At 51.0% G+C, this 20,939-nt stretch overlaps 1 protein-coding gene across 1 annotated transcript; it reads left to right on the forward strand.

Moving 5' to 3' along the window:
* The first annotated feature begins 2,487 nt into the window (after positions 1-2,487).
* Positions 2,488-17,840, forward strand: AKR1B1 (aldo-keto reductase family 1 member B). The gene is made up of 10 exons (XM_032868954.1): positions 2,488-2,615; positions 10,665-10,832; positions 11,454-11,570; positions 12,286-12,363; positions 12,664-12,786; positions 13,255-13,361; positions 13,674-13,755; positions 14,290-14,373; positions 15,252-15,334; positions 17,434-17,840. The coding sequence occupies exons 1-10, from the start codon at positions 2,550-2,552 to the stop codon at positions 17,474-17,476; spliced, it is 951 nt and encodes a 316-aa protein (XP_032724845.1). The 5' UTR covers positions 2,488-2,549; the 3' UTR covers positions 17,477-17,840.
* Positions 17,841-20,939: the final 3,099 nt, after the last annotated feature.

Consider the following 20,939-nt stretch of genomic DNA (forward strand, 5'->3'; position numbering starts at 1 on the left):
ACTCTGTGAAGCATAGCCTACTGACGCCCCCTCACCCCACCGGCCTGTGTTGGACAGACTGCCAGTAACCTTATATATTTGTTTATAACAGCTTTATGGGGATATAATTCACTTACCATAATATTCACCTCATTGAAGTATATGATTTCGTGGTTTTTCATATATTCACAGTTATACCAGATTTCACAGGACCTTGAATGCCAAGTTTAGGAGTTTAAGTTGTATCCTATGGGAATCAGAGAGTTAGTAGGAAAATGTCTTATAGTTGCAAAACGCATTTAATTAATTAATGATAGTCTGACAAACAGCATTCCCATTTCCTTTGGCTTCTTCCTAACTTTATCTCTATGTCACATGTTTTCTTCATGCTTATAATGAGGCCATATTTACAATTTTGTTCTCTACTTTCACCTTTGTAATATTTCAGGTACACTATTCTCTGTTCATCGTCTTCATTTCCAATGGCTAGATCACGTCTATTGCCATAGCTGGACACTTACAGTTTTACTTTATGTGGTTAGAACTGTTTCTCTCTCTCTCTCTCTCACACACACACACACACACACACGCACACAGAGCAAGTGAAGTGCCCTAAGTGTCAAGTTTAAGGAGGTGCTCACATCCAGGCGGTATCCGAATGATACTCACTTCCCTTTCCTTCCGTGTGTACGGATGTACGCGTGAGGCCATGTGTACGCGTGCGCAAACGCGTTGCTTTTGCCCGGATTTCTTCAGGAGGAGATTACTGGTTCTCATGATGGGATTACTGGTTCAGAAGATGAATATTCTTATTGCTCTTGATATGAAGTGCTAGAATCGTTCTTGGAAGGATTCCACTGAAGCATCATTCTGATAGATGCACAATGGCATTTTTCCAAAGTTGACATGCAGTCTCATATGTGCCCGTGATCCTACTGCTGTTGCTATCAAAAGTCCCCAGGTATGACTTTCATGTTTGCATAACCCACACAGATTACTCGCAAGTCACAACTGTAGCTATACCTTCATGCACTCAGCTCTATCCTCAAACATCAGAGAAACAGCCAGATCTTCACACTGCGTGCATGTCCCTAACAGAGGACCCCTCTGTGTATACCAACCTGGTAATTTAAGGTGTTACCATCTCCCCAAGGGATAGCCCTTTGGACAGCAACCTTTGGATATATTCTATCAACAGAAATCTTAAGAATGAAGAATGTCAGGCTACCGCTGTTTTATTACCAAGTTCCCAGCTGAAGGTGCTCATTAAAATTCTATTGTTTGAGGATAAGTAGAATCAGAATCCGCCAATTAACAGGTTTTTATAAAAGTCAAATGGAAAAGTATCTGGGCTAGTCAGTTGCGTATAAATTTTTCCTCAGGGACACCTTTTAGAAGTCACCAAGTGGAAAATCACCAGAAAGAAGTTCAGTGAGGCCTGGTTCCTGAGTCATTGCCCTGCAGATGTAATTCCCAATCTTGCATGATTAGGAAAGATCAGAGGGTGATGGAGCAAAGAAAGCAGGTTTGGGGTAGGATAGAGATCAGGGAGAGAAGTTGTTGAAAAGAAACCAAAACTGTCTTCAAAGCTCTTCCAGCAACTTTCTTTTGGGTGTCTTAGAAAATAATGTCTTCTTCCCTGATAATTAAGGGCAATCAGTTTATTATTTAGCCCATCCTCATTTGAAATACTTGAAACTCCAATATTAAAGTTAACTTTTCTTCTCTGGGTTTCTGCCTATTCATGCTTCTAGAGAGTTTTGTAAAGTTACATTATTGAAACTTGCTTTGATAGTCTTAAAAATTTTCTGAAGACCGAATGTCTTCCGTGGGTTCTGGACCAAGCTCATCCGGGATTCCTAACCTCAAGAGATGCTTGCTGGCTTTTGGAGGAAGGCTTGTTCAACCCCACTCAATGGTACAGACAAAACTCGCACCTAGGGTGGGTTGCCAAGATAGCCTTAAAGCGGCTACCTACAGGCTGTAAACTCCAGCCCCCAGTAGGTGTTCTGCGACAATATTGCAAGCCATTTGTCTAATAGGCACCTTTCTAAAAGAAAAGTGCGCTGCTAACCTGTACTTGGAGTCAGTAGGATTCCTCCAGATCAAGGATAGGACATCAGTCCTATTCTCCAGGAACGTGACTGGGGCTGGATCACAGACAAATGTATTCTTCGGGGTCCCTTTTGGGGAAAAAAAAAAAAAGAAACCCGAACTTCTTCCCAGTCTACTTATTTATAGGATATCTGGTACTTTCGCTGAAGCATTCCGGTTTCCACGTGCCCCCACTGCTTGGCGAGGTCTCTACCTCCGCCGCCGGTGGGGCGTGGGCGAGCCAGTGGCGCGGCAGAAATCCGGTCCCTCTGGGACCCAGTGGAAGGCGCATCCTCGCGGAGCCCTCGGGCTGCGACGCCCCCGCCTCGGCGCGGGCCGGCCAATCAGAAGCCGCCTTTGCGCTGCCGCGCGTCAATCGGACCCTCCCTTTCTGCCTGCCTCTTGGGCTATTTAAAGGCCTGCGCCCGGGCCGAGCGGCATGGTCTTCGGGAGGGGGTCTGCCGAGTTCAGCCGTCATGGCCAGCCACCTCGTGCTCTACACCGGCGCTAAGATGCCCATCGTGGGGCTGGGCACCTGGAAGGTAAATGCCCTGGGGGGCGCGCCCCACGGCTCTTCTCGGGCTCAGCGCGGCCTGGGGCGGTGGGGACCCGCCGTGACCCAGAGCGGCCCCCGCCGAGGACGCCCGGCCTCCCAAGGAGCCATAGTTGGGCTGGCCGGGCCTTGGAGGGACGGGGTGGTCGCCGCGGGGGCCCGGGCACCGGCCTGGCGTCCCGGGGGCTCGGGTGGGGGACCGCTGCTGTAGACGCTGGGTAGCTGGGATCCCCAGGCCGCACTTGGAATCCGGTCCCGGCTGGAAAACCACAGAGGGGGGTTTCCTGAGCCCCGGGGGCGGGAACCGGGAGGGGCCGGGCGCTGATGGGGTCGAAAGGGGTGTGGGGCGCGGCCCATCGCCGTCGTTTCGCGTCTGAACCGCACCTGTGGCACCTGCGTCTTTGTCTCTTTTTAAATAGGTTTATTCTTAACGGTTTCCGTTTCTGCTCTCTCAGGAATAAGCACTCAGATTAAGCCCGGAGACTGCAGATAATTAAATTAGCTGCCGCGAGTTGGCCCAGGATGCATCTATCTCCGTGTCCCCAAACACGCGACGCTGACCCCTTGAAGCCGAGCTTGCCTCTCGGGGTTGAGGGGGTTTGGGGGGCGGTTGTCGTATGCGGGGCAGACTTTCGCAGAGAATCTGGTCACCGATGGTGACCGCCCAGAGAAAACTGTGCCCCAGCCTCAGCATTAAAACTGAGGAAACCTTAACACCGCTGAAATCTTTCTACAGCGTCCCCAAGAAATGGCTAGGAATAAAAAGGCTAGCCTGATGACCTGGAAAGTAGGGAGCACAGAAGGGTGGTATTATAGGTGCTGGGACAAAACCCGGTGTTTTTGAAAGCTCCGTATAAGTTAGTTTTGGGGCATTGTATATTAACATTCTCCAGCTATGACCCAGGTTTCCCAGGGACTTTGCATGTGGGCCTGGGCATTGGATATTCACACACTAATAAGGAAACCTGAGACAAGAGGATTGAGGGCACCGTTAAATGGTTTGATCTAGAACAGAGGGTGGGGCTTACCTCTACTCTAAAAGCTGCAGTTGAAGATAAATAAATATAGGAAATAAGAAAAGGGTCATAGAATTGCTTCACACAAAGTGTTTCTTGGCCAGAGTAATCAGAGTGTGTGTAATTTGTGTGTCCTTCAAGAAGTCCAGTGATGGCTCTAAGGGTGTAATTGAATTATGACCGTGATACCGAGTTAAATTTCAGCTGTTGAGGGTTATTATCTTGGAATGGATATGAAAAGACACTTTCTTGGCAATAGTAAATTATTGTAGTTTGCATAATGATGCAGGCACGCACAGACGTAAGCATATAACTGGAACAAAAGATCCATAAAACACTACTAGGTGGGATGAATTCCAATATTTTATTCTGTTTTGTGTTTTCAAAAATTTGGTTCCTGACCTTGGCTCATCGTTTGACAATTACTGTTCTAGGGTAAATAAGGAATAAAAGTTCTTAAAAAGGTTTCAAATTCTTTTAATTTTTTTAAAGATTTATTTATTTAGAGAGCATGCAAGCAGGGGCAGAGAAAGAGGGAGAGAATCCTCAAGCAGACTCCCTGTTGAGCTCAGAGCCCAATGTGGGGCTCCATCCCAAGACCCTGAGATCGTGATCTGAGCTGAAACAAAGATCCAGACGCTTAACTGACTGAGTCACCCAGGCGTCCCTATATTTTTATTTTTTAAAAAAGATTTTATTTATTTATTTGACAGAGAGAGGGGGATCACAAGTAGGCAGAGAGGCAGGCAGAGAGAGAAGGGAAAGCAGGCTCCCTGCTGAGCAGAGAGCCCGATACAGGGCTTGATCCCAGGACCCCAAGATCATGACCTGAGCCGAAGGCAGAGGGCTTAACCCACTGAGCCACCCAGGCGTCCCTATTTTTTTATTTTTTACTGAGTGGGCACACATGCAAGTGGGATGGTGAGGAGGGAGAGGGAGAGAGAATCTTAAGCAGGCTCTCCGCCAAGTGCAAACCCTGTTCTCAGGACCCTGAAATCACGACCTGATCCAAAATCAAGAGTTGGACGCTTAAGCTACTGAGCTACCCAGGCACTCCCTAAACAGAGTTTTAAATACTGCACCTGCACACTTAATGACCTGAAAAGCCACATATTCATTTAAAATAACATTATAAAATCTATACTTAGGTCATTCATTCTGGCAGACTACATTCTTTGAGGGCAAGGGTAGCACTGGTCTCGTTCACAAGTATTTCCAGCATTTCTCACAATGCCTGGTAAATAGTAGGCCCCCAAAGAAATACGTAGATAGGTGTTGAATTAATAGAAAGAAGTAAGATAACTTTGGATGGTGGCGGAGGTGAGGAGATGAGGTTTGTACAGAATTGTGTTGAGGTGTGATGGGGAGGTAACAGCGTAACAAGTAGCACAAGTATGGGCTTAGAGTGGAATCCTTTTTTTTTTTTTTTTTTAAAGTATAACAGTATAGATCATAGGTATTCCCCCTTTCCCCTTATGTGTGTACATATTTTTTTCAAAGATGCTGGACAAAAGAAGGGGTGACCTAAGAAACATTTGCTTATCTTTGTGAGAAGTCGGGGAGGCTCTGCAAGCGGGTACAGTTGCTTGTTCTCCTGGATCTTTCCTGTCATGGCCTCTGTGTTGTACCGTCCAGACCCTTTGCTGGACTCTGGTGGTCTCCGGTCTGCTGTTGCATCAAAGGTCCTCAAATCTGCCCTTCTGTCTTTGGAAGGGAGGCTTTCGGTCAGTTGGGAGAACATCTCGGCCTCCAACCCCATGTGGCTTAGGGAGTGTTTCTCCCCGCCAAGCTGGCCTTCCCTGTTAGACAGGATGTAAACCCACCGACATTGTTTTGCTAGGAAGCCGTTAAAACCGATTTCTTCTGGTACCCTCTTGCTAGTAAGTGTTCTGACCTTGTGAAAAATTGTTGGTAGTTTGATCATTGTAACGCACCCAGGTGCTGCCAACCGAGGAGTGGAGTGCAACCGCGTTTCTTAACCTCTTTCCCATTTTCTCCATCCCTGCGCCACGCAGGAACCATTGAGACATTTTTCCCTAATTGCTCCCCATGTAAAAAATTAACATCAGAAATCAACTGTACATCTGTTCATGTCCTGAAGCCCTTCAGAGGGCCACAGACTGTTGTGTAAGCTAAGATTTATTTGTTTTTTTTGTCCCCACTGAACCAGTTTTTGCCTCTTTAGGGATGATAGCTCCCCCTTTAAGAACACACGAGGTAGAAAATAATGTGCTGAGAGAGATTATCTGTCACAGGCTTGTAATGGCCCCAAGAGCCCAGGTTTAGGGAGACGTGCTGGCATTGGAACTGAGACAGTAACTTGGTTTTACTGTTCACCTGCCTCCTTTTCCTGCGGGCCTCAACCTCGTCCCTCTTCAAGATCAAAGATATTTAAGTAAGTCTTCCCCAAGCAGGGCCAGTCCCGGTCCATTGCCATCTCAACCAAGTGGAGATAGGAGTGTCTTAGAATTCAGCAGAGATTGATTCAGGTTTTATTAGTTGGTGTGTGTTTGTTGCCAAGCCTGATTATGAGCTTTGATGCCAAATAGTAGCCAGATTAACTGTTTTCATGTGATAATGCAACTAAAAGGGCGGTCAGCTCCTTATCATTTGTACAGAGCTGTAAAATGAGGTGGATGGACTGATCATGAGGTTGGTTTATCTGCCCCAGACATTGAAAACGCACTTTCTGTTGACCGTGGATTGGACACGAGAGGTAGCATGGACTCTTCTCTGGACTGTCCCCCATGCTTGGTCTGTTGGAGCCTTAGGAGTACAGCAGACTTTAAGCCTTGTTTATACAAACCACCGGATCCCCTGTCTCCCATTTGTGCTGAGTGGGAGTGTTGGGTGCCCTACAGAGTGAGGAAGCCAGTTTGCTCAGATTTCCCTGAAGTTGATTGAGACTGTGTTGTCCACTGGTTAACTTAGAGCAGGCATTAAATGCTTTTGGTCGCCAAAATACCCATGTTCACTGTCAGAATACCTCACTTTTTGTTATCATGATGCTGAATTAGACACCTGAAATTTTATTTGTGAATGAGAATTAGGACAAATCAAGGCTGGGCCTCTTGCCTAATCCCCATTTCTTTGTATGCCCTTCTGGCATAGGAAGGGCTTGGTAAACTACAAGCCACAGACCATTTTTGTAAATAAAGTTTTATTAGAACACACCTCACGTGTACTTGTTACTTAGGACTGCTGTGCTGTAGCGACAGAGTGGAGCAGGTGCAACCCACCGTTGAGCCCACAAAGCCTCAAGTATTTCCTGTTTGGCATCTTACAGAAAAGGTTTGCCAACTCCTCTTTCAAAAGATTCTAAGTGAATTAATCAGAAGTTGGAATACATTTTTAAGAAGTCACTAATGCCTATTACACTTGCTTCTGGTTGAAATGACTTATACTTAAAACAAACACTTAAAATAGAAAATTATATTGTAAGACCACTTGTATATAAACAAACCTAATAATGAAAAATGAGTTTCTCTTAGATGAAGGTTAAGTTTCTCTAAAGTAAAGCTGATTTCATTGGAAGAGGTTAAATAATGTTTGTGGGGACAGCTTTTCTGCGATCACGGTACTTTTAAAGGCTTTAGAGGTTGATGACTGTGTTTCTTTATTAAATCTAAGTTCACATCAGAAGTTATGGTTTCCTACTCCTTACTCTAGGATTGGCATTGGCACACTGTTCTCATACATCTTGCCCAGGAATTGTTTTTCCCCAAGGTAAAGTTTCCTTTGGTCCCATCCACCACCCCCAATTGCAACATAATACCTGCTAACTAGAGAAAATTAAAAAAAAAAAAAAATACATCAGAAAGAACACAGTCCCCTATTTCCAGAAATCCCCATGATTAATTCTACAAGGGATTCAGCTCTGAAATAGTTTCGTTTTATTACCATTGACGCCATTTTATAATCTGGTTGAACCTTGCAGAGGGAATAGAGGGAGGGTTATTTTTTTAAAGTAACAGGTAAGAGCTACATGTAAAGGGGAAGATAATTAGGTTTTTAAAGTGTGTGTGTCTAAAGGGGGGGCCACTAATATGATCTGAGTTGGTATTAGCTGGCTGCGATAGAGGAGATAGGGAGGCCTATCTTGTGGAGATGGTGGGGGCCTTGGGGGCCGAGAGTTCTCACTGCCGTCCACTGACGCTGTCAGCGCAGACTGTTGTCAGGTTGCTGTCTGAGCCAATGCTCTCGTGAGCTGGAAGGTCCAAGAGAGTTGGGCATGCATGGATTTGCCCAAGTCACAGAGCAGATGATTGGCAGAATCAAGTGAAAACATGATTTAGTCTGTAGGACTTGTACAGTTGGGTCATCTGTAATTTGAATGTTTCCTATAATGGTTTTCTGTAGATTTCCTGTGAAATGTATGGAAATATATCTTCATGATTTATTTTCTTTTCAAAGTTTCAGTTTGGACCACTCCCCTGTGTTTGCATTCATAAATGCAGACCTGATGTGGAGAGACGGTATAATCACGTACTAGCATTGCCAAGTTTATTGTGTGATTTTTCACCGTGACTTAAATTGGCTGATTCGTTAGTGGTAAGAGAAGTTTGTTTAGTCTCTTTCTGGGAAGGGTCAGCTTGAGGTGATTAGTAGTATAATTTGCGGACTCTGGTACATTTTCATTCCAGAGAATGATCTTTCCAAGCCCAGGACACTTACCCTTTGACTGACCAGTGGCTTGTGCCTCTTAGGGCCCACACGGGGGGTCAGATCTCTAGGCAGAGCATGGCTCTAAGGTCCTTCTGGTGAGGTTTGAGTCCTGACCTCTTTGACTGTGTGATCATGGGCCCATTGCCTCCCCTCTCCTTGCCTTACTTTCCCCTCGATATAGAGATAACAGCGTCTGCTGGGCTTGTGATAGAGTCACCGTATTAATGTATATTAATGTATTGATATAATATAATATAAAAGTGAGTCCGTATTTTCAGTTTGAGCCTGTAGGGGCCAAATACCCCACTCGTCTCTTTCCATTCGGTGACATGATCTGCCCTGGCACAAGCCTTCTGGTAACCAGGACGTCTGTTCCAGGGTCAGCCCAGGGGACAGCCCTCAGTCCCCCTGTGGCAGAGCACGTGGCCCCTTGTGGCCTTCCCCGTGGCTGCAAAATGTGTCCCCCGAAAGGGGAGGTTGGCACACAGCTCCCATTCTCAGGAGTCTTGTCACAAATTGCTACAACTCCTGCACGTTGAATTTATAAAATGCCCAACAGTCCTTGCATGTGCTTTTCTTTACCCTTGGAAAGCAGCGTGGCTGGCGTCCCAGCACATGTGTCCTGAGTTGATCTCTTGGTCATCTCTGCTCATGGCTTCTCTGAAAACATAGCATGAACTTCTTTTCAGTTTTGTGCCACTCTTTGGGCAGCCTTGATTATGCTAGTTTACACTTTCTGGCTCCAAGGAGTTGAATAACCAACTCCATGTTGGGTAGAATAAGAAGTATGTCTGAGGTGGGGATTCATGGGTCACCCTGGGGCATACTAGCGTCGAGGCTATGTGATGTCGCTAGGAGCAGTCTCTCTTGACCCTCCTGTCTCTCAGCCCCGCTCTCTTCAAGTAGCTCCTGGCTCCATTCCCCCAGCACCGTGACCCCAGCAGAATGGGAGCTTGTCTGGGTAGTTCCAGAGACTGAGTCTCACGGGCCTGGTTTGGGTCATGCCACTGCCTTTGCACCATTTGCTGTGACAGATGCAACGTGTGGCCAGGCTGGGCCTGGGGAGTGTGCCCGCCCCCTGCCCCGTCTCTTGAATCTTGAGTGGTGGGGAAGGCTGCTCTCGTAGCTTCTTCGGTCCTCTAGGGAGAAAGGAGATCAGTCGTCTGGAGATGTACCCTCTCTTACGCCTGAGCTTAGCAACATGCCCCCTGCTCCCTCCTTGGGGGTGAACAAGCTCAGTGGGCCAACAGGCTCCGGCCATACCCTTGTTCCCACTGGCTCATAATCTACTACTCCCCACCACCCCCACCCCCGCCCCACCGGGCCTCTTAACAACAACTGATGTCAGAACAGCCAATGTCGGCAGCTGCTCATCGCCCTGGGGAGTTTTCCTTTTCATTCCCTTCTGCCCCAGCTCTCTGGAGGAATGCTCTGTGTTCATTCCACAGGCTGCTGCACATGTGTGTATTTTTCGCCTCTCTGGTCTGAGTAGGATCAGTGAGGAGATGGAGTAAGTGTCCACGCGGTCAGTCTGGGTGCTGGCGGAGCTTGAAGGCTGTGGAGGGGTTGCCTCCTCCCCGACCGCCCGGCTCTGCCCCGTCCGGGTCACAGAGGTGGTCGCGGGGCTTGGGCTCGCACAGCTCATCAGTCTCTTGGCAGCTCTGCCCACACATTTCGAAGCCCGTTTTCCCTCTCCTCCCAGCTCCCTTCTGTCTGCTGGCGTCTCAGAGGGGCCGTCTCCCACCCCTGCCTCTTAGAGCAGGTTCTCACGTGGTTGCAAAGAAAGCACCTGCCTTTGAGTCCGTATCAGTAAGGTTCTTGACTTTATGATCATCTCCCAAAACTACTGACAAACGAGTGATTGCCAGTGTCCGACTCCACACCCAAAAGGAGAGAGTAAAGCATGGGCGTTCAGTGACAGCTCAGAAGCCAAATGGGCGTTGGGTAAATAGCTACAGCAGTTACTGAAATACTCTGAGCTATTTGAAGGAAATGGCATCCCTTACTGCCTTGGGAACCCAAAAGATTCAGATAGGGTGTTTTTTGTTTGTTTTGTTTTTGTATGGTGGTTTGTAAATCAACAGATGTAGAGAAGCCAGGGAGACAGCTGTGGCACGTGTTTTTAGGGTGGGCTGCGGCGAAGTGGTCTGAGGATGCTCAGGTGAAGTCGTGTGGCCTTTCAGCTGGGTCGCATGCCCCCGCCCCCAGAGCCTGGAAGCTCTGGGGAAGCCGCTGGCCATCCGCAGCCGTGGGAAAGGGGCGGGAGCTTCAGCGGGAGGCTCACGCCGCCCTTCGTTCTTCTTGGGTTGCTTCGTTGTTGATTTGAACTCCGTGCCTTCCGGTCCTTTTCCGTTCAGTCCCCTCCAGGCAAAGTGACCGAGGCTGTGAAGATGGCGATCGACCTCGGCTACCGCCACATCGACTGCGCTCACGTGTACCAGAATGAGAACGAGGTGGGGCTGGCCATCCAGGAGAAGCTCAAGGAGCAGGTGGTGAAGCGTGAGGACCTCTTCATCGTCAGCAAGGTGCCGCCCTGCAGGGGAGCCCGGGCCACGGGCCCCTCTCTCCTGTTTGTCCGAGGCCAGCGTGGGTGCAGGAGCCAAGACCATCCTCTGGGGAAATGAGTTGACTGCAGGCCATAGAGGGTTCCAGAGCTCACCGGTCCACTGTCTCTTGGATGGTCATTCCGTGTAGAGCCATTGGTTAGAGCCCCTCGTCGTCGAGGCTTAGGTTGTGGGTTGGTGCTCCCTCTCCAGGGAGTTCTCTTTGAGGACAGAACTTGGTTTCCGTCTGGAGGCTGGGTCTCCACAGATGGCCGCCGTCTTTCACCTGGAGGCCGTCGGTGCCCAGAGGAACCCTGGGTGGGAGGGTGAGGCTGACCCCACAGACACAGTCCTGTAGGAAAATGGCCGTGGGAGCTCATGTTTAGGGCCCGGGCCTTCCTGACCTGTCCATTCTCATTAGGCCTTCAGTGTGGTCCCTCTGACAGGTTTCCCTGACCCAATGATCCTGCCTTCCTTTGGAAAATTCGGGTCCACGGTGTGCAATGGAAACTCCCTCACCCCCGTTTACAGCATCCCAGTGAGGGGGGGGTGTCTTGGAGCCGTCTGGCTGCCGGCTGAGACGTGCTCTCTCGCCGGCCTCAGCTGTGGTGCACGTTCCACGAGAAGAGCATGGTGAAGGGGGCCTGCCAGAAGACGCTCAGCGACCTGAAGCTGGACTACCTGGACCTCTACCTCATTCACTGGCCGACGGGCTTCAAGGTAGGCGGCCGCTGTCGCGCCGTGCAGCCCGGGCTGTGCTAGGCTCTCCGGCTTTAGGGTACAGGTGGGCACACGCTCTGTGTGAGTCCTTACTGGCCCGGGCACTGTCCCCGGGAGCTGTCAGCCCCCAGGCCCCCACGCCCGCTGAATCTGAACCGTGGGCGACTTGACTGAACGTTACAGAGTTGGAGGAGTGCTGCGCTGTGTCATTTGCCGCTGGTACCGTTTCAGACTGTGGCCGCGCACATGGGTCAGGGGACATTGTGTACGTGGCGCGAAGACCTCCTTGGCTGTCCTCTTCTGTGCCCACATCAACTTTTGGGTACAGTCCAGCGTTCTGCACAGAGGCCCATCCCCTGGAAGCCCGAGTCTCTGCACCAAACACACTCTCGTTATGAGTTCTTTTTAGCCACAGGGTCTGTTTTCTGCTTTGTCAGCCAGAGTGAAGGCAATGTGGTTTTTGTCCTCTAGCCCTGTTGTATTGTGCTGGTTCCATCGGACAGTCAGCTGTGACCCAATTGAAAGGAACAGGGTCTGGGGGCTTCAGGAGTTTTCTGCCCGTTAACTTTTCATGCTGGCCCGTGGGTTTGCCCTTGATGATCTTCTGAAAGCTTAGCTATGGTAGTTAAGAGTCATTTTTTTTTTTAGAACTTTGCTTTTTAAAGATCCAGGTCTGCAAAGGGCTGTCATTGACCATGTGCTCTTGTAACAACAGCACGGGAAGGAATATTTCCCGCTGGATGGGGAAGGCAATGTGATTCCCAGCGACACCAATTTTGTGGACACGTGGGAGGTAAGGCAGTTGCTGACTCGGTCTTCTCCCTCCTTGCTAGTATCTATTTCTCCTGTGAGTGATCTGCTCTGCTGTGTCTTCCCCTACATTTTGGTGTTCGGTCACCATTTTTGCTCTTCCTGTCTTCTTAAAGCTAGCCAGGCTTTTGTTTTGGTGTCTCTTGGCTTTCCCGAGCTCTAGTTTGCTGGTGCCGGTTAGTAAGGGCAGGGACCGTTAAACTGATTGGAGTCAGAGATGCTTTTCTCATTCCTGTCCTCTGGGGCACATGTCAGAAGCAAGCAGCCCCTCTTTCGTTGGTAGGCCATGGAAGAGCTGGTGGAGGAAGGGCTGGTGAAAGCTATTGGAGTCTCCAATTTCAATCATCTCCAAGTCGAGAAGATCTTAAACAAACCTGGCTTAAAATACAAGCCGGCTGTTAACCAGGTAAACATGGTGGCGGGGGAGGGGTGTGTGGGAGGCTGTTCAGTTACTCTCTGAACCTGGCAGTCACTTGCAGTCTGTGTCCCCCAGGGAGCAGCCAGGAGGCAGGTCCCAGTTTGGGACTGAGAATGATGATGACCCACCTGGGAGCCGCACTTGCAGGAGAGACAGGGTGTGAGCCTGGCTTGTGATGACTCAGGCTCTCCAGGATTATCAGCTGGCGGCCCATCACAGTTGTTAAATTGGCCAAAGCCAGAACAAACCCTTAGGGCCCATGGCCACAGTCCGTGATAACAACATTATTGTTATTCATATCAAAGACACTTGCTGGGAAACGGGGACTGTTGTTCCAGCATATCTGGGAGCTCAGACTTTGGCTATACATCATTTTCTGTTGGGGAGGGGGGGCTTCCTGTATGTCCCCACAACCGTGCCCACATGCTAGCCCCAGCCCTCTGTTTGCATCTGCAGATCGAGTGCCACCCGTACCTCACTCAGGAGAAGTTAATCCAGTACTGCCAGTCGAAGGGCATTGTGGTGACGGCCTACAGTCCCCTCGGCTCTCCTGACAGGCCTTGGTGAGGTTCCCACTGGATTGTGTCCATCGGTGAAAGTTGGAGATGGCTAGAAAGAAAAATTCAGCATCAAGGAAAATGCTTCTGGCGCCACTTTTCAGACCTACCCAGGAGCCTCTCATTGGGTTTCCTGGTTGTTCTTTCTAGTAGCAAGATGGCCGTTCTTTTTCCCAAGGGTTGGGAGTTTGTACCTGAGCTTCAAATCAGGAGGAGACTGGTGGGCTGCCCTCAAAGACCGATGAGAGTTAGAGCTGCGGGCTGTCCTCAAGTGGAAGTGAGGCTGGGTGCTCACACAGGCCCTCTTTCTGTCTCCAGGGCCAAGCCTGAGGACCCTTCCCTGTTGGAGGATCCCAGGATCAAAGCTATCGCAGCCAAGCACAATAAAACCACAGCGCAGGTACCATCCTCTCCATGTGCCCGTGACTGTTCCCTGAACTCCCTGCATTTGTAGTGGTCTCCTTGAGTGGGGAGGGAGAGGTGACCAAGCCCAGCCAAGCCCTCCCTGGAAGTGTAGCTTGAGGTCCTGGAGCGGGTGGTAGATGGGGCACACAGACTAGGATGCCAGAAGATGCCCACGTGGTGGGGACGGGGGTGCCAGCCTCCTACCTCCACAGGCCACCCCGGGGCCCGCATTTGCTGAGAATGTGGGAAGCTCCTCTCCCTGCTCACAGGAGAGCACCCAGTGCCAGCCGCCTGGGAAATGTTCTTTTTCTCCCAAGTGGTAGGATGGCTTCCTCCTTGTGACCAGGACGCCTGGGAGAGACAGCAGCACATGGCATGACTCGGGGGGACCCTGACCTCTCTGAGCCTCTGTTTCCTTACATGTGACATTCTGGAATTTCTGTCTTTGGGGAGTGGATGTAGATGAGACTGAGTGACATGATAATGTAGGTTATTGGTGTGCGTACACACTCGGCCCCTCTGTTCCCAGATTCTGATCCGGTTCCCCATTCAGAGGAATTTGGTGGTGATCCCCAAGTCCGTGACACCTGAACGCATTGCTGAGAACTTTCAGGTAAGATCCTGGCTGCTTGGTCAGGGTTTTTACAGCGGAACAGGACAAAGGGCCTTTCCTCTCATGCCTGGACTGTCCCGTGTGGGACCCCCACCATCCTGTCCCCTCTCAGAGAGCCAGCCGGTGAAGACAGCAAGTGAGCGCATTTGCCCACAGAGGTCACCAGCAAGTGTCCGGCAGGCTTGATTTCTGGACATCCTGACATGAGGGCCTTCCCCGTCCCCACGTGCGCCGCCCCGGCCGGGCTCGCTGGCTGCTGGCCTACCCGACGGCTGAGTTCTTCCCGGGCAGCCCGCGTCCCTCGTGGGAATAGTTCCCCTCCTGATGGACCTTTCTTGTCCTCTGTCTAGCTGTGAGGGGCTGCCTAGGCCCATCTCCGGTACCGCCTCTGACAGCACCCTTCAGCCCCCAGCCGGACTTCGTTCTCAATTTCTCTGGCCCCTCTGAGGGTCGTGTAGCGTCTCCCTCCAGCGTGCTGCCGATCGTCCTTGTGTGGGAGTTGTTGTGTGACCTCTTTCCTTCGCTTCAGTGTAAACGGAAGCGGAGACGCTTGTGATCTGTCATTTTTTTCCCACCTGTGCTCGTCACAGAAATGCTCAGCACTTCTGTGGTTGTGACAGTCACAAAATGAACTAAAAAGTCCCATTTTACTCAGAGGCTCCGGACGGGAGGGCCTGCCTTGTTGCGGGCAGTATCCCGGCCGCCCGGGGGCCTTCTGTGAAGAAACTGCGCTTCCGTTTCTCGGACCCTTGTCTTCCCGCCCTCCCCACTCAGGGCAGCCTCTCCTCAGCGGCCGCGCCCGGAGCTGTTTGGATACTTTGTCTTCTGGGTTTGACCTTTATTTGAAGAATTTACTAGATTTTCTTTTTTCTTTTGAGGTCTTTGACTTCGAACTGAGCAGCGTGGATATGACCACCTTGCTCAGCTACAACCGGAACTGGCGCGTGTGTGCCTTGGTGAGGTGAGTGCGCGCGGGGAGGGGAGCTAAGGCCGCAGCACGAGGGAAGCTCCCGGAGGCCATGAGGTCTGCGTCCCGTTAGCAGTGGTTCCCACCGGGGTGCATGTCACCTTGCTGTCTCACCCGTGCACAGTGGGAAACGCTTGAACCCATGTCAGCTGAACTGCACACAGCCAAGGGGAAAATGCCAACCGATGGTTCTAGATCTCTTCTCCCACCCCAGGGGCACGGTTGGCCTAACCTGCAGCAACTACACATTTTAGCATTAATTTTCAAATCTTAGCGGCTCATCTGAAACCAGGTAACCGATGGGGCTCCTGGCCCACCTTCCTGGGAGAATTCGCACGTGACTCTTACCTCATACTGACGTAATCAGAGGGGTTCAGTAGGATGACTGTGGTGCTTGAGGCTGAGGAAACCTCTCAACCCCTCCGTGACTGATGGTCACCCAGAGCCCTTCCAGCTGCGAATTCGCTGGCTTCTTGTGTTCCCTGCGATTTGTAGTGTGGAAACTGAGGGAGGTGACAAGGAAGGTTGTTGTATCTCTCTCCCCTACCCCCACTCCCCCTTCTCCTACAGTACAGTAACCAAAGTTTAAAACTCATTCTCTCTGCGTTTTAAGAAGAAACCTCCATTTTACAGTGGGGACCAAGAGCTTCCTTTCTCACTTATGTGTACAGCCTCTCTTTCTTCTCCATTTCCCAGCAGTTAGTCCTCTGAGCAAGACTTGGCCTTGCCCTGAGGTGGGGTCGCGTGCCAGCCTCCTCTCTCCTGCCTCTGCTCCCTCTCAGTGCCGTTGGCAGCGCTGGTGCCCCCCCCCCCACCCTCGCACCTGTCCGCCGGCTCTGCGTCCTGGGCAAGACTCTCTCCTGCGCTTGGGTGTGACTGTGCCTGTGAGCACGTGGCCATCACAGACATCACAGGCCACTAACGGCATATCACTGGCACTGGCACACCAGGCCATTTCTGATGTCCCTGGTTGTGTTAATGCTTAACCTGTAGGCACTAAGATCCTTTTTGAACCAAGTGGGTGAGGGAGAGAAAAGTGAATCATTCAGCAGGTGATGTCTGTTCTCCTGTGAGAGTCTCCGTATCATTCATTCACTTCCCACTGCTGACACAGCGTATTGGAGCTCTCGGGGCTGACAGACAGCAGTGGTTTTCCGACGGTCCCTTTTCCCTTATACTCCCTCCTCTCTCCAGTGCCACTTCAGAAATAGCTGTCGGATGAGTCTGGGGGCTGCTGATGCTTCATGGGGACGGGTTGGGGCTGGAGTAGGGAGGGAGAGGCTAGCTCGCACATTCCCAGCTCGCCTAGGCCGCTCTCTCACTAGACATACATGTCCATTGCCTCTTTTTGGCAGTTATCGCTCTAGTGAGCCTCTGTTGCTGAGGGCAGGGTCCTGTTACTCAGGCTTGATGGGAGGCCAGAAAAGGGGCAGACTGTGGGGATGTTTTGAATGACTCCAAATCTTGGAGCGTTCTAGGCCCTGTGCTGGGTTCTCCCTGGGCCTTTCACACTACGCCCAGCCAGCCTTTCCGTCGTGAGTGCCACAACTTGTTCCAGCACGAGCCATTGGCCATATTCATACATACTCACCCTGACTCTCTCCTCCCCTGTCTCCTGTGTCCCACTCTGCACTGCTCTGTGGGGCTCCCTTCAGCTCCCACTGACCCCAGGCAGCTTCTGTGTCCTCAGAGCACTGGCTCTGTCACATGCAGACTCCTGACCCCTCTCTGGTCACCCTCTTACTGTTTCAGACTATGGGATGCTCTGGTCCTGCCAGTTAGCCTGAGTGACCAGAAGCAGGAACCGTGTCTTGGTGCCCCGCTTGCCTCAGGCACGGTGCTGGGCACACGGAGGTGGGGGGGTGCGGTCTGTCACACAGGTGCCAACTGATGACAGCCCATAGTAGAGGAGCCTGGAGGGGGACTGCGGGGGCCCCCAGCACAGACCCATGACCTGAAGTCTGGACACTGGCTTGTCTCTGAGGCCTGTATTTCTGCCTATAATGAGGCTCTCACCATTGCTTTCGGTCATCTCTTATGGTTGAAATCCCTTCCCTTGTAAAGCTAACATGTTCCTCCTTTTCTCCCGACAGCTGTGCCTCCCACAAGGACTATCCCTTCAACACGGAGTTTTGAAGCTCTCAGTGCCCCTTCCCCCTCCAGGTGACCTGCGCTGTGTTCCCCGGGTCACTTTCCCTGTATGTAGTGTAGTGTGGCCTCTGCCTTTCCTGGTGGGTCAGCGACCTGTGGCCAGGCCAGTGAGGGCTTGGCCCGCTCGGTGTCGGGTCTGTAGAGCAGTATCAGTAGGTTAGAAGCTTCTTCCAGTTCTCTTTGCCCTTCTTCCTGTCCAGCTGGGAAAGTAGGACCTTAGGACTCTTTCCTGACTAAGTTGAACCTACAAAGTTGAAATAGTGCCACTAACAACTGGATTTTGGCTGCCGGGAACTGTTGTAACCCTTTCATCCAGACTTCCTGCCTCAAATAAAAAGTTCTTTTGTGATCTTGTTGCTGTTTGTTTTATTTTGATTTATCGAAACAGTGTACCACCCTCTGTCTCACTCAGCCTTCATCCCCTCTGTAACTGTAAAGCAGCTCCTCAGCTGAGCAACACGAAGGCGTACCTGACAGCTTTCCCTCTAGTCGGGGACCCCTCACCCCAGTACCTTACTCCTTTAGCTTTAGGGAGGTTGGTCTTACCTGGGTGCACATTTGAGTCACCCGGGGAGCCTTTAATGCTAGTCATGCCTGGATCTCACCCCTGGGGACCCATCTGATTGGCCCAGGGTGTCACCAGGTCCCCGAGAGTTTGCAGGCTCCCCAGGGGTTCCTACTGCACAGCCAAGGCTGAGAGCCACCTCTGTAGGGCTGAGAGGGGACGGGAACCCATTTGTCACTTCACAAGTTACTTTGTTTTTCCTCCTGCGCGTGAAGCCCAAAGTCCTATGTTTTCTAAGCAGCGCTCTTCACAAAGAATCGCTTTCATGAAGCTCATGGTCTAGACGAGAGGGAAGAAGGGAAGCATTAGCGAATGGCATCTGGGTGAGCTCCGGCCACCGGAACAAACGCCGTAGACTGAGTGGGCCAAACAGACATTTGTCCCTCCCGGTTCTGGAGGCTGAAGTCCGATCAGGTTGGCCAGCCGGGTCTGGTTCTGGTGAGAACCTTCTCCCTGGGCTGTAGACGGTCCCCTTCTCACCGTATCTTCACGTGACCGTGAAGGAGGAGTGCTTTAAATAGGATTACGCAAGTAATGGTCTGTTTTGAACGTTATTTTTTATTACATTTCCTTTCCCGGAATTAAATTGACAAAGGCTGGGAAAGGCAGGAGCTAGGTAAGAGTTGACTTAGGGTTTCATGGAGTTAATGGCTTGGTTGCTGGCTTACTGGATGACGGCAGGTCCTACAGGTGATGTTACTGCTGTGCAGGTTACCCACCGGTGAAACGTACCCGCGGGGCTTTGGGGAATTGGGCAACAGTGGTTGCTGGGCCTCCCCCAGGGATGCAGGAGAGCGCCAGGCCCCTGCGTGGCAGGGTTTGGGCCAGGTGGGGGACTCAGAGCCCCACCCGCTCCCTGCCACCCACAGGCTGCCCCTCTTCCAGCCACCTGTTCCTCACAGCGGTCCAGCCCTGCCAGCTCAGCAGGTCCCACCTCACCCCAGGTCAAGCTGCAGACATCTGCAGTCACCCGCTCAACCAGAGCACACTGTCGTTTTCCTGTAAATTGAGTCAAATAATCTCTGACCTCGTACCCACTCTATTTCTCCAGTTAACCCAGAGCTGGTTTTAACATGCTTTGGAAGAACTTCAGGGTGATCGCTAGTAAGCGTTCGTACCTGATGCCAGTGTGCTGGATCCCTGCTTTAAGAACACGATCAAAATAAGATAATTTGAAAGTCAGTGGGTTAAGCCTCTGCCTTCCGCTGATCTCAGGGTCCTGGGGTCGAGCCCCACATCGGGCTCTCTGCTTAGCAAGGAGCCTGCTTCTCCCCGCACCTCCCCACCGCCGCCTGCCTCTCTGCCCGCTTGTGATCTCTGTCTGTCAAATAATAAATAAATTCTTAAAAAAAAAAAAAAGATAATTTGAAGGTCAGCAAGAAGCACAAACAAGTTTAAAAAGGGCCCTGTTCTGGCCTTGGTCCCTACTTTGTAGCAGAGACTTGGTTCCTATCTAAGAACATGTCCCTGAGAAAGAGAAGGAGTCTTGGCTTGGGGGGTGTGTGGGGGGGTGATGGGGAGGAGAATGAAAGCTTCTTGATTAAAGAACTCCTTCTGCCTTTTGAAGATTCAAAAGGGGTGAAAGGGGTGTGGGGGGCCGTCAGTGGCCCGATGCAGGTGAGCGTCCCGGCTTGCTGGTGCTGGAATGGGGCGTGAAGGAGCATAGGTGCGGCCGAGCAGACATGGGGTGGGGGTCCTAGAGAGGGGTGCTGCCTTCCCAGTGCGGAGCCCCCTTCTCCCTTCTCATCGTGCAACTAAAACCCCCGACAGCTTTGCTCATTCCCCGGGATTGGGGGGTAGGAGGGGCAGGTTTCCAATCCCGCCTTGGCACTCAGGTGGACTTGTGGCCAATAAAGTGACTCACCAGGGGGCCAAGGCTGTGGGAGTTCTAGAACAGCAGTGCCCGTCCCATCTCTGAGGACCTTTGCCAGGGCCTCCAAACACATTCACAAAATAGTTAGACTTTTACCAAAACGAAGTTCCAGCCAAGGAGTAGAATTGTTAATAAGATAATGAGGCCCACTGAAAGAGCTAAATTTAACTGAATCACATAGGCGATTAAGACCTGCACTTGAAAACCTCTCTAAACGATGCAGACTTGATTTCAAACAGGGCGGTTTCTCAAGGGCTAGTTTCACAGAGCACGGTTTCTCAACACTGTCCTGCTTCGCATCGGTACAGTTGTTGAACGAGCTGCTTTGTGCAAAGTCCGGGGTGTCCCCCAGACGGACCCCGGGAGCTGGCCAGCCAGGAGCAGCATCGTCCGTGCTGGGTCCAACCCTGGAAGGCTACCTCAGGGGGCAACAGGGACTACCTTTGGGGGTTCATGGCTCCCTGGGACCCAGCTCCAGGTTACACCTCGTCTTTCTGTCCCTTGAAGGCACTTTCTAGTTGTGTTCCAAGAAGACCTGGGTCTTCAGGATCCTTAAGGAAGCTCGCCTTCCCTCTCCCCTTCCCTCTACGGAGTTTGGCTACAAGAGGGGGAAGCTACTGATGGCTTCTCAGGTCCTCTTCGACCCAACGCTCAAGCTGGGCCAGAGGGAGCAGAAATCTCTGCTTTCCTTCCCTTTCTGTCCACAGGGCCTACAACGGGGTCAGGGCACAGATCAGGCTCTGTGTGAACGAGTGACCAAATGAACGATGAGCTTTTCTTAGAGCGACGAATTATGACAACCTCGTAGTGTAAAATCAGTACATTTCCGACCCAAAGAGGGGCTGAAACTGTGGCCTGGAATCCATGAAAGAGGCAAAGGGTTCTACAGATGCAGATGGACCAAGACTTCCTTGCAGCTCTCTTCTTTTTTTTTTTTTTTTAAGATTTTATTTATTTATTTGATGGACAGAGATCACAAGTAGGCAGAGAGGCAGGCCGGGGGAGGGGGA

The sequence above is a fragment of the Lontra canadensis genome, unplaced genomic scaffold (assembly GCF_010015895.1).
Source record: "Lontra canadensis isolate GAN:19392208 unplaced genomic scaffold, GSC_riverotter_1.0 scaffold2, whole genome shotgun sequence".
In the NCBI taxonomy this organism is placed as follows: Eukaryota; Metazoa; Chordata; class Mammalia; order Carnivora; family Mustelidae; genus Lontra; species Lontra canadensis.